This window comes from Nomascus leucogenys, chromosome 10, assembly GCF_006542625.1.
Source record: "Nomascus leucogenys isolate Asia chromosome 10, Asia_NLE_v1, whole genome shotgun sequence".
Classification (NCBI taxonomy): domain Eukaryota; kingdom Metazoa; phylum Chordata; class Mammalia; order Primates; family Hylobatidae; genus Nomascus; species Nomascus leucogenys.
In genome coordinates, this window is record NC_044390.1 from 91,091,417 (window position 1) to 91,104,585 (window position 13,169).

The following is a 13,169-nucleotide window of genomic DNA, read 5'->3' on the forward strand; positions in this document are numbered from 1 at the left end:
TGCATGCCAGGGTGCAAGTGTGTGGCTGAGTGTGAACATGTGGGAATGACCATGTAAGTGTGACTGTGTGTGTGACAGTGTGAGTGAAGCGTGTGTGTCAATGCATAGGGTTGAGGGAGGTAGGGAATAGAGAGAGATCTCTCAGTTCCTGGAAATCTGACACGTTTCTGACAGTCGCTGGTTGCAATGAAAGTTTTAATTTCTGCTTCTGAGCTAAAAGAAACACTTGAGCAGAAAAAGTGTGCTTTAAACTTATGTCCTTATTCACATTTACATCGATTTCATATGTACATTGATTTCCTGTCAGGAAGTTAAAGTGCCTGCTTATTTCTCCCTGTGTGCATCTTCCCACAGGGTCTGATTTTCTGTAAACTGCAGTATGTGGCTGGCGCTCACCTCGGGCTACATTCTTCCCCCGTTTCCTCTGTTGCTGGGCTTATGGGGCTTCCCCCTCCTCTGTTTCACGACAGGGAGTCCCTTCCAGACTTTTCTTTCCTGACCTACTTCCTTGAGCTTGGACAGACCCGCGCCCTCTGCACTCTCCTCCAGCGTCCCCGCCCCGGAGCCTGCAGGGAAGGGGGGCTGGTGGTGGTGACGCCTGTGTGCCCTGTGTCTGCACCGCAGGTATTTGAGATTCTGCTGAGCCGAGGCTACTCGGAGAACAATTTCCGGGAAGACCTGAAGAGCCTCTATTTGAAACTTGGGATTGAGAACAAAGCGATGATCTTTCTGTTCACGGATGCCCATGTGGCTGAGGAGGGCTTCCTGGAGCTCATCAACAACATGCTGACCTCAGGTACAGCCACGCCTGGCACCCGCTGTGGCCAACACCCCGCTCAGCTCTGAAGGGAGGTCACTTTCTTCAGCAGTTACCACCTCCAGACACTGTGGGTAGCCCTGTGCGGGTGTCCCTGTTCCTCCCTCACGGCGGCCCCTGAGATAGGTCTCGTTGTCTTCCTTGGCTCCTCGTGTCCTGGAGTCTCCCGAGTGTGCCCCCTTCTCTCCGTCTGCGATGATGGCAGTGCCCTTGCAATGAGAACAGGTGGTGTCTGGGCATCTGGCTGTGCCCCGGGCCGTGCTAAGTGTGCGGCATGCATTCCCGTCTCCACAAAAACCTGGCGAGAGGCCGGGTGTGGTGCCTCCCGCCTGTGATCCCAGCACTCTGGGAGGCCAAGGAGGGAGGATAGCTTGAGCCCATGAGTTTGACACCCCGTCTTTACAAATTTTTTTTTTTTAGACGGAGTCTCGCTCTGTCTTCCAGGCTGGAGTGCAGTGGCGTGATCTCGGCTCACTGCAAGCTCCGCCTCCTGGGTTCACACCATTCTCCTGCCTCAGCCTCCCGAGTAGCTGGGACTACAGGTGCACGCCACCACACCCGGCTAATTTTTTGTATTTTCAGTAGAGACGGGGTTTCACCATGTTAGCCAAGATGGTCTCGATCTCCTGACCTCGTGATCCGCCCGCCTCGGCCTCCCAAAGTGCTGGGATTACAGGCGTGAGCCACTGCGCCTGGCACAAAAATATTTTTAAAAAGTTAGGCAGGCATGATGGCATGAGCCTGTAGTTCCAGCTACTCAGGAGGCTGAGACAGGAGGATTGCTTGAGCCTGGGAGGTTGGGGCTGCGGTAAGCCATGATCATGTTATTGCATTCCAGCCTGGGCAACAGAGTGAGACCCTGTCTTCAAAAAGAAAAAAAACAAAAACAACTGAAAAACAATCAAACCTAATAGGGAAGGTACCATTAACATCCTCATTTCACAGCTGAGGAAACTGAGGCCCCTGTAGAGGGCTGAATAGTGGCCCCCCAAAAGACACATCCTAAACCCCTGGATCTTGTGAATGAGACCTTTGTACGAAAAAGAGTCTTTGCAGATGTAATTAAATTAAAGATCTTGAAGTGCCTTCCTGGATTTAGGGTGGATCCTAAATCCAGTGACAGCTGTCCTTATAAGAGAAGGCAGAGGGAGATTTGAGACACAGAGAATAAGGTCCCATAAAGATTCCCACAAACCACGGGACACCTGGAGCCACCAGAAGCCAGAGGAGGCAAAGAAGGATTTTTCCCTTGGAGCTTTTGGCAGGTTACCCTGAGACCTTAATTTCAGGCCTCCAGAACTGCAAGAGAGTCGGTGTCTATATTTCTTGTCTTAAGCCACTCGCTTTGGGGTAATTAGTCATGGCTGCCCCAGAAATCTACTAGAGATGCCACCTACCTTATCCAAGGGCACCTTGCTGGGAAGGCACTGAGGTGAGACTCGAACCCAGGATTTTTAGCATCTTAGCCACGCTCACAACCACTTTACCGTGTTGTTGTCTTGTCTACCCTGGGGCCCTGCAAAGATCCATGCTGACTTTGCCTGGCCTAATGGCTTACAGGCACCTCCTTTCTTTCCCAGGGACCTATTTCATCGATTGCTTGTTTGTTTCAGCACCTGACCATATTCATTATTGTATTGCTGTGTTATTCATTGAGCCCCAGCCTCCCAGCATTTACTATAAAAAATTTCTAACATAACAGTGAGGCTGAATTTTTTCTGTGAACATCTGCTGGCATGCCATCTAGATCCCTCCATTCACGTCTTGCTGCACTTGGCTTTGTCACGCATGTAAACAGCTTTCCCTCCCTCCCTGCTTCCACCCTTCTCGTTTTTAGATGCGTTTCAAAGTCAATTGCAATGTCACTGCTCTCCCCGCTAAATGCTTCTGCGTGCCACTATCTAGAGTTCAAGTTTTGTTTAGTGTTTTCTTTTCATGTAAAATTTATGTACAGGGAAATGCACAACATTTTAAGTGTATATTTGCTGCATTTTGATCATTGCGTTTTAAGTCGCGTCTGTTTCAATGGGTGGTCGGCTCCTTGAGAGGAGGGATCGGGTCATCCACCTGGATTTATTCCACAGTGTTTATTCCAGACACTGGGTTTGGTAGGGAATAAGGTGGTCATGACCTCTGCCCTCCTTGGAGCATACATTTCAGCGTGTGAGTGGGCTGGTTAACGACAACAACAAATACACAGAGATACAGCAATTGCAGATTGTGGTAAGAGCCATGAGTGCAAAGGGGAGGTGCTGTGAGAGAGAGTGTGGGCAGGAGCCATCTCAGGGCAGACAGGGAAGGCGTCACTGTAGAGACTTTTCAGCTGAGGCCTGAGAGATGCTGTATGATCACACTCCCTAGGGCCGCTGTAGCAAATTTCCCCAAACAGCACAGATTTATTCCCTTAGGCACCTGGAGGTCAGAAATCAGCAAAGAGTCTTAAGGGGTTAAAATCAGAGTGTTGGCGGGGCTGGTTCCTTCCAGAGCTTCCTGGGGACACTCTGTTTCCCTGTCTCTTCCAGCTGCTTCAGGTCACCCAGTTTCTTGGCTCGTTGGCTCGCTGCCTCTCATCCCTCCAGTCTCTGCTTCTGTCATCCTGATGCCAGCTCGGCTGCTTCTCTCTTGTGAGGACCCCTGTGATTGTCTCCAGCCCACCTGGATAATTGAGAGCATTTGCTCCATTTCACCATCCTTAACTGAGTCACATCCACAAAGTCCTTTTTGCAGGAAACAAAAGGAAACCCACTGGCAGGTTCCTGGGCTTAGGATGCCATGGACACCTTTAGGGGGCTGTTGTGCAGGGATCAGGACGAGGTGGAGGGGGTCTATGACGTGGAACCTTGTGGGTCATTTATAGGAGATAAGATTTTACTCTCAGTGCAATGATGTAGTCTAGATTTGTGGGTTTTTTAATTTTTTAGATTTAATTAATTAATTATTTCAGAGACAGGGTCTTGCTCTGTTGCCCAGGCCAGAATGAAGCGGCATGATCATAGCTCATTGTAGCTTCCAGCTCCTGGGCTTACACGATCTTCCTGTCCCAGCCTTTCAAGTAGCTGGGACTACAGATGCATCTCACCACAACCAGCTGATTAAAAAAAAAAAAATTTTTTTTCAAGAGATAGGGTCTTGCTGCATTGCCCAGGCTGGTCTTGAACTCCTGGGCTCTAGTGTTTTCCTGCCTCAACTTCCCAAAGTGTTGGGATTACAGGTGTGAGCCACTGCACCCAGCCAAGATTTATGTTTTTAAAAGATCCCTCCAGTGCCCCGTGGGGACTAGACTAGAGGGGAACAGGAGTGGGAGAGGGGCGTCCAGTTTGGAGCTACCCCTGCAGTGTAGGCAGGAAGTGACAGTGATTGGAGGAGGGTAGGGCACTGGGGACAGAGAGAAGTGGGTGAATTCACGAGGTATTCGGGAGGCAGAGCCAACAGGACTTCAATGGATTTGGATATAGGTTGGGGGAGGGGTATCAAGGGTGACTCCCAGGTTTCTGGCAGAGCGAGTGATCAGTGCTTCCATTTGCTGAGATGAGGAAGACCAGGTCTGGGCTTGTGGCATTAGGAGCGTGTTGAGTTTGCTGCACTAGGTGAGAATCCGAATGTGATGTCATATAGTGTATTAGTTTGCTGGGGCTGTCGTCAGAAAGTGCCACAAACTGGGTGGCTTAAAACAACAGAAATCTACTCTCACAGTTCTGGAGGCCAGGAGCCCAAGGTCACGGTGTCGGCAGAGCCCGTTCCTTCTGAGCTCTGGGTGGGGGAATCTGTGTTGCTGGCGGCTGCTGACAGTCTTTGGTGTTCCTTGGCTTGTAGGCACAGCACTCCCATCCCTGTCTTCGTTGTCATGTGGCCTTCCCCTTGTGTTCTGTCTGTCTCCGTGTCTGAATTTCCCCCCTTTATAAGGGCACTTGTCGTATTGCATTAGGGCCCATCTCAATGACCTCATTTCAACTTGATTATCTCTGTAAAGACAATTTCCAAATAAGGTCACAATCTGAGCTACTTGGGGGACTTCAGTATATCTTTTTCAGGGGGACATGCAACTTCAGCCATAATACATAGGCAGTGTGTACATGAGTCTGGTTCTCAGAATAGGGGCCAAGGGTGGGGATGTCAATTTCAGAGTCACTGACACATGGTGGGACCCGAGTGAACCATCCAGGGAGAGCCCAGCACTGAGTTCAGGTGGAAGAGGAACGAGCAGAGACTGAGAGGGCAGGCAGAGCACAGGGAGCAAGTTCCTTTTTGTCTTTTGGGAGTCTTGGGCTCCCTGCCAAGGGAGGGATCCCTCTCCCTTGTTGAATATCCCCAAGACCATCCCCGGCTCTGTGACTTGCTAGGAGGTCTCGCAGGACTCATCATGCAGTCCTGCTCATGGCTGTGAGTCATTACAGCAAAAGGACACAGAGCAACATCAGCAGAGGGAAAAAGTGCATGGGGGACCCCAGGGAAGACCAGTCTCAAGCCTCAGAGTCCTCTCCCTGGGGAGCCACACAGGACATGCTTAATCCCCCAACATCGAGTTGTGGCAACTCGTGTGAAGTACCGCCCACCAGGGGAGCTAGTTGGAGACTCAGTGCTCAGGGATTTTCTTGGGGCTGCTCGTGTAGGCAGCTCTACCTGGCATGTGCCAAAATCCCGGATGCCCGGAGGGAGAGCGGGTAATCAGCATAGGATACGTTGCATACACAAGCAGTGTGGGCACAGTGTTGGGCTGTTCTCGCATCGCTATAAAGAAATACCTTAGACTGGTTTTTTGTAAAGAAAAGAGGCTCATGTGGCTCACAGTGCCGCAGGCTGTACAGGAAGCATGGTGCTGATTTCTTCGGAGGCCTCAGGAAACTTACGGTCATGGCAGAAGGTGAAGGGGAAGCAGGCACGTCCCATGGCCAGAGTAGGAGCAAGGTTGGGGGAGGGGCCACGCACTTTCAAACAACCAGATCTCACGAGAACTCACTCACGATCACAAGAACAGCACCAAGGGGATGGTGCTAAACCATTCATGAGAGATCTGCCTCTATGATCCAGTCACCTCCCACCAGGCCCCACCTCCAACACTGGGGATTACAATTCAACATGAGATTTGTTGGGGACGCAGATCCAAACCACATCCCATGTTGGGCCGCTCTTATCAGTGAATCGGGGAGGAAGCGCTTAAGAAATCTAAGTTCCCAGGTGCCTTTCAGAGGTGAGCAGCCGTGGCCTGACATGTTAACCCTTCCCTGCACAGGAGAACGTCAGAGATGGCATTAAAATGTATTGCATAATTTGGAACGGCATAGATATGGGAAAAAAGAAGTCCACGTAGCCAGGGTGTCTCGACCGCGTGCCATTGACACTTGGGTCTGGGCTGTTCTTTCTTGTGGTGGGGCTCTCCTGGGCACTGTGGGAGGTTCAGCAGCACCCCTGGCCTTGACCTGTTAGATCCCAGTAGCAATCTCCCTGCCAAGTTGCAACAAGCAGAAATATCTCCAGACATTGCCCAGTATTTCCTGGGGGCAAATCCCAGCTGAGAATCCCTGCTTCAGAGTTACAGGCAAGCGAGGCCTCCTCATGCTCTGTATGCTCCCCTGTGATGCTCTTGGTCATCCTCCCGGGCGAGCTGGCAGCATCTAGGATCCCCGTTTGACAGACAGGAGCTGGAGGCTCTAAGGGCTTCCCACGAGGCGGCAGGGAGCCTCGGTCTCAGGTCAGGCCCACACGCTGCTCTCTGGACTCAGCACCTGCTGATCTTTCCACACCTTCCATCACTCAGTCAGCACCTGGAGCGGTCGTGACCCTGGGACTCAGAGAGACCACCAGCATGTCTTCCTTTTCCAGGAATTGTACCTGCGCTTTTCGCTGAAGAGGAGAAGGAGTCTGTCCTGAGTCAGATTGGACAGGAAGCTCTGAAGCAAGGCATGGGGCCGGCCAAGGAGTCCGTGTGGCAGTACTTCGTGAACAAAAGTGCAAATAACCTGCACGTTGTCCTGGGCATGTCGCCAGTGGGGGACACCCTGAGGACCTGGTGCAGAAACTTCCCAGGTACCCGCGGTGGAGCCTGTGAACCCATTTCCCCTGCTTTGGCAGAGTGTGTGGCTGAGGGTCTGTTCACACCTCTCCAGGTTCCCCCAGCAAAGCAAAACGAGACACGGCCATTAGGTGGAAATGTAGGCTCTGCACTATAGCTTGGGGCTCACTGCCCCTTCTAGGTGCCAGTGGGCGTGAGTGATGTCTCTCTGACGGGAGGATGTGCCCATGCTCCTCCATGCGAGGCCCGCAGTGCGTGGATGGTGGCTCCCGCTTCCTTCCGTTTGGGAAAATTCCACCAGCCTCATGCCAGCCTTTAGAGCAGAGGTTCCTAATGGGTGGGGCAGGGGTAGGGGAGGTTGTCTCCTAGGGGACTCTTGGCAATGCCTGGAGACATTTTTGGTCATCACACCCCCGGGGAGCGTGCAGTGTAGTACTGGCATCTAGTGGGTAGAAGCCAGGGATGCTGCGAAGCATCCTACAGTGCACAGCCAGCTGCTGCCACAAAGGATTAGAGCCCAGATGTCAATAGCGCCAAGGGTGAGAAACTCTGCTTTTGATGAACTAGATTTGGACACATCTGGCTCATTCACCAACTTGTTGGCTATTGAAGATGGCATCCATGTTCTTGAGTGTCTCAGTTGCAGAGTGAGCATCCTTGTTTTTGAGACAGAATCTCGCTTTGTCACCCAGATTAGAGTGCAGTGGCACCATCATAGCTCACTGCAGCCTTGACCTCCTGGGCTCAAATGAGCCTCTCACCTCAGCCTCCCTAGTGGCTGGGACTATAGGCGCACACCACCACGCTGCCTGGCTGTTTTTTTTTTTTTTTCTTTGAGACAGGATCTCACTCTGTTGCCCAGACTGGAGTGCAGTGGTGCGATCTCAGCTCACCACTACCTCCACCTCTCGGGTTCAAGCGATTCTCCTGCCTCAGCCTCCTGAGTAGCTGGGATTACAGGTATGTACCACTACTGCCTGGCTAATTTTTATATTTTTAGTAGAGATGGAGTTTTGCCATGTTGGCCAGGCTGGTCTTGAACTCCTGACCTCAAATGATCCACCCGCCTTGGCCTCCCAAAATGCTGGGATTACAGGTGTGAGCCACCACACCCGGCCCTGATTTTTGTATTTTTTGTAGAGATAGGATCTCGCCACGTTGCCCAGGCCGGGAGCATCTTTTTAATCTCTCTTTCCTTTCAAGGTATGGTAAATAACACTGGTATTGACTGGTTCATGCCCTGGCCTCCCCAAGCCCTCCACGCGGTCGCAAAGTCCTTTCTAGGTAAGTCACAGCTGTTACGGGAACTACATTATTGATAAAACAAAGCAATTTAGTATCACTTTTCTGCCTTTGAATTCTGGTCTTGTAGATTTCTTCACTGGAAAACCCTGTGGTAACAAATGGCTTTCAATTTTGTTAGTATGTTTTTGGTTTATATTTGGTGTTTTAGTCCAAAGACATTTCAGGAGACTTAGCAAGGACAATTTAGGATAAAAATTGATTAGGTGTTCTCCACAGCAGCAGTTGGCAAAGCCATGGTCTGCTGTCTAGTTGGCCCCTGACTTGTTTTAGTAAATAAAGTTTTATTGGTACACAGACTCACTCATTAATTAACATACTGTCTCTGGCTGCTTTTATGCTACAACTGCAAAGCTGAATAATTGCAAGAGACTGTATGAGTACCATTTGGCTCTTTGTAGAAAACATGTGCTGGCCTCTACCCAAAGAATGATCCAAGGACAATTCAGCAAACATTCTGCATTCTCATTGAATTTCTAGCGTTTCAAACACTTAAGGCCTTGGATATTAATTTTAATGTTTGAATAAGAAAGGAAGTCTGTCTTCAGGGAACATCTTTTTCCTTGGACCTAACTTGAGCAGGTTTATGATAAATGACACTGGGTAACCTTGAAAATAGCTTCAACCTTCTAAATCTGTACGCAATAATAAATAAATAAATGTTCCTATATATAAGAATAAATCATGACTTTAATCATAATGCAGTTTTGGGGGAAAAGGGGCCAAGAGAATGACTCTTTTCTGATGATATATCTCAGGTCCAGATGGTAAATATTTATAGCTTTTTCACAACTACTCAATTCTGCCATTTTATCATGAAAGCAGTCATAGACAATACGTAAATGAATCGCTATGGCTGTGTTTCAATAACACTTTATTTACAAAAACAGGGGGCGGGCTGGATTTGTCCTTTGGCCTGTAGTTGGCCAGCCCCAATATAGATGTCCCCTTGTTCTCAGAGGCGTATTTGCCGTTTCCATGTGTGAAGTGCTTGTATTTGCTTTCAGTATTCAGTGATTCAGCATCATAAATAATGCTGCCTAGAATTTGCTTAGAACTTTTTTTTCCTTAGAATATACTCCCTGGAGGCTGGGCGCAGTGGCTCGCACCTGTAATCCCAGCACTTTGGGAAGCCGAGGCAGGTGGATCACTTGAGCCCGGGAGTTCGAGACCAGCCTGGGCAAAATGGTGAAACCCCATATTTACTAAAAATACAAAAATTAGCCAGGTGTGTTGGCAGGCACCTGTAATCCCAGCTACTCAGGAGGCTGAGCCATGAGAATTGCTTGAGCCCAGGAGGCAGACGTTGCAGTGAGCCGAGTTCGTGCCACTGCTCTCCATCCTGGGAGACAGAGTAAGACCTTATCTCTCTCTCACACACACACAGACACACACACGCGCGCGCACACACACACACACACAGAGAGAGAGAGAATATATTCCCTGGAATTGAGATGACTATGCCCAAAGGCACAGATATTTGTGAGGCACAGTTTTTCCTGCACACTGTAAAATGGGCCCTGGGGCTGTGTTTTGCTAACCACGGAATAACTCAAGACCAGCTCTGCGGAATCTGGATTAATCGGTACTTTCAATCTGTCTTTCCTTCCTTCATTTTAATATGAGACATTCTCTGCTTTGAGCTGAATGCATTTAACAGCCTATCAGATAATCCAGGTGATGTGATCTTGACACTGGAAGCCATCATTAATTGTTTCAGTGGGTGTATAGGAAGGCCCACCTTTGCCGGTATGTGCTGGGTGTCATCCAGCGGTAGGTAACTGAATAAGCCCACCCAGCCCCCGGGCAGGTGAGGGGAGCAACAGGGCAGAGATAGACGTGGTGATCGCTTCTGAAAACCCAAGGCCCTTCTGCCACGGTGTCTTGGCCTTTAGGGAAGACAGGGCTTCCTAACAGTAGGGAAGGAATTAGGTAACAGAGTGAGACCCTGTCTCAAAAAAAAAAGAAGGATTGGCACGGATCACTGCTGTGGCCTGAAAAGCCACCAATAAGTGATAGCCATTCTTTTCCTGTCCTATTAAAAACTTTAACGTCATTTTTTATTGTAGTAAAATATATGTAACATAACATTTTCCATTTTAAGCATTTTGAAATGTACATGTGGCACTAATCCCATTCGTAATGTTGTGAAACCAACACCACTGTCTGTCGCCAAAACTTTTTCATCATCCCAAACTGAAGCTCCATACCCGTTAAACACGAACTCCCCATCGCCCCTCCCTGCAGCCCCTGGCAACCTCGAATCTATGTTCTGTCTGTATGAATTTGCCTGTTCTAGAGAGGGTTCGTGTAAGTGGAATCATGCAATATTTGTCCTTTGGTGTCTGGCGTCTTTCACTTAGCATCATGTTTTTGAGGCTCATCCATGTTTCAGCATCGGAACTTCACTCCTTTTTACGAGTGAATACTATCCCTGGTATAGATAGGATACATTCTGTTCATCCATTCCTCTGTTGCTGGACGCTTGGGTCATTTCCACCTTTTGGTTATTGTGATAGTCTACAGTAAACGTTGGCATACAAGAATTCATTTGAGTCCCTGCTTTTCAGTTCTTTGGGGTATATACCTAGGAGTGGAATTGTTGAGTTGTATAATAGTTCCATATTTAACTCTTTGAAGAATCCCTGTTTTCCTTTCTTAAGAAGCATGGCCAGGTGTGGTGACTCACGCCTGTAATCCCAGCACTTTGTGGGGCTGAGGTGGACCGATCGCTTTAGCTCAGGAGTTGAGACCAGCCTGGGCAACAAAGGCGAAACCTCACCTCTACAAAATAATACAAAAAATTACCCAGGCATGGTGGCCTATCCTGTAGTCCCAGCTACTTGGGAAGCTGAGGTGGGAGGATCACCTGTGCCCGGGAGACGGAGGCTGCGGTGAGCCATGATCACGCCGCTGCACTCCAGCCTGGGCAACAGAGTAAGACCCTGTGTCGAAAAAGAAAAAGAAAAAGAAAGAAAGAAAAACATTTTTTAGGCCGGGCGCGGTGGCTCACGCTTGTAATCTCAGCACTTTGGGAGGCCGAGGCGGGCGGATCACGAGGTCAGGAGATCGAAACCATCCTGGCTAACACGGTGAAACCCCGTCTCTACTAAAAATACAAAAAGTTAGCCGGGCGTGGTGGCGGGCGCCTGTAGTCCCAGCTACTCAGGAGGCTGAGGCAGGAGAATGGCGCAAACCCGGGAGGCGGAGCTTGCAGTGAGCCGAGATCGTGCCACTGCACTCCAGCCTGGGCGACAGAGCGAGACTCCGTCTCAAAAAAAAAAAAAAAAAAAAAAAGAAAAACATTTTTTATTCCTTCCTCTTCAGGGTATAATCCGATGATCCCGGCAGAAAATATAGAAAATGTGGTGAAGCATGTTGTTTTGGTTCACGAATCCGTGGGCCACTACAGCAAACAGTTTCTACAGAAATTGAGGCGCAGCAACTATGTCACTCCCAAGAACTACCTTGATTTTATTAACACCTATTCAAAATTGCTGGATGAGAAAACTCAGTATAATATAGGTAAGCCTTGGGGATGGGGTGGTTGACAAAAGTCATTATTATTTATGGGTAAGGATTCGAGCGCTGATCTTTTCTTTAGCAAGATGGGGCATCTTCAGTATTGAGGCCAAGCGAAGCACATCTTGGATTTTGCATCTTGGAGCAGTTCTCTCATGTGGGTAGGACCCTGGCATGTCCTTATTTTTATTCTCAGTGTTGAGTCATAGACTTTGAAGCTTTACATTTTCATCACATTAGCCATTTTTTATTTTTTATCTTAGAGATAGGGTTTCTGTTTCCCAGGCTGGAGTGCAGTGGTGCAATCATGGCTCACTGCAGCCTCGACCTCCTGGGCTCATGTGCTCCTCCCACCTCGGCCTCCTGAGTAGCTGGGACCACAGGTGCAGCCACCATACCTGGCGCGCATTAGAGATACTGTCTGCTGCAGCAGCGTGCACTGCTGGACAGGGCTTTTTAAAAAGTGCTCTGGCTATTGGCCAAGGGAAGCAGTGTTTTCAGAAATACATTCATTTTGGCTGATGCCGTCCCAGTATGGCAGTGGAGGTACCGAAAGACACGTGCCATCTTATAAAAATGTTTTCTTTTGTTTTGTTTTTGATAAGCTGAAGTTAGGCAAATCCCAGTGATTGTGTTGGGAACAGTGGCCACCTCGACGATGAACACGGGTGCCCTTTTTCCTCAGCTCAGTGTAAGCGTCTGGACGGGGGACTGGACAAGCTGAAGGAGGCCACCATCCAGCTGGACGAGCTGAACCAGAAGCTGGCCGAGCAGAAGATCGTACTGGCCGAGAAGTCCGCTGCCTGCGAGGCCTTGCTGGAGGAGATCGCCGTCAACACCGCTGTAGGTGGGTAAGGGCTGGGGCCAGGGCAGCCCACCCCCAAGCAGGACAGGGGTCTGCCAGGATGTCCCTGTGAAACTGCTTGTAGGCACTGAGCGTGCCATCTTTGACCCTGCAATTCCTGTTTTCTTTCTGAATTCGTGTCCAGCCAGTCTCGTTCCCTTTCATAAGCACTGAGACGCTAGCATATGTAGGCCCCTGTGCTGGTAGCCTGAGGATGTGCTGGTAGCCTGAGGATGTGCTGGTAGCCTGAGGATGTGCTGGTAGCCTGAGGATGTGCCGGGGAGTGGAAAAGTCACTCGACCCTCAATGGGCTGGTGAACTAAGTCCATGGGGGTTGAAATGACCTAAGCCTTGGCACCATCGATGTGGGACTTTCTTGGTTCTCCTCGAAGCTGTTTCAAGGTTCTTTCTTGGGCCCCTTCCCTCGGTCTTCCTGGCCGAGCCTCAGTGTCACCTGCACTGTCCTGCTCTTGACGACTCTACCCTCTCGCGATGCCTGGCACAGGACAGCTCCTGCAGCCCACAGCTCTGTGCCTGACCTCTGACCCTCCTCTCTAGGTCTTTGGGCCACTGGCTTCTGAAGTGTACCCTCCCCAGCTCATTCCCAGATTCCTGCAGATGCCACTCAACCTTCCTGCCTCTTCCCTCTCCTGCTGGTCTGTGTTTGTGTTGCT

At 49.7% G+C, this 13,169-nt stretch overlaps 1 protein-coding gene across 2 annotated transcripts in view; it reads left to right on the forward strand.

The window, feature by feature from the left end:
- Positions 1 to 13,169, forward strand: part of DNAH10 (dynein axonemal heavy chain 10) — a 172,208-nt gene that overhangs the window by 123,020 nt on the left and 36,019 nt on the right. For both annotated transcript variants that reach the window (XM_030821624.1, XM_003276237.3), the window contains 5 exons: positions 625 to 796; positions 6,638 to 6,841; positions 8,031 to 8,111; positions 11,457 to 11,654; positions 12,337 to 12,498. In XM_030821624.1, coding sequence (XP_030677484.1) covers positions 625 to 796; positions 6,638 to 6,841; positions 8,031 to 8,111; positions 11,457 to 11,654; positions 12,337 to 12,498 — 817 coding nt within the window. The remainder of the gene's footprint in view (positions 1 to 624; positions 797 to 6,637; positions 6,842 to 8,030; positions 8,112 to 11,456; positions 11,655 to 12,336; positions 12,499 to 13,169) is intronic.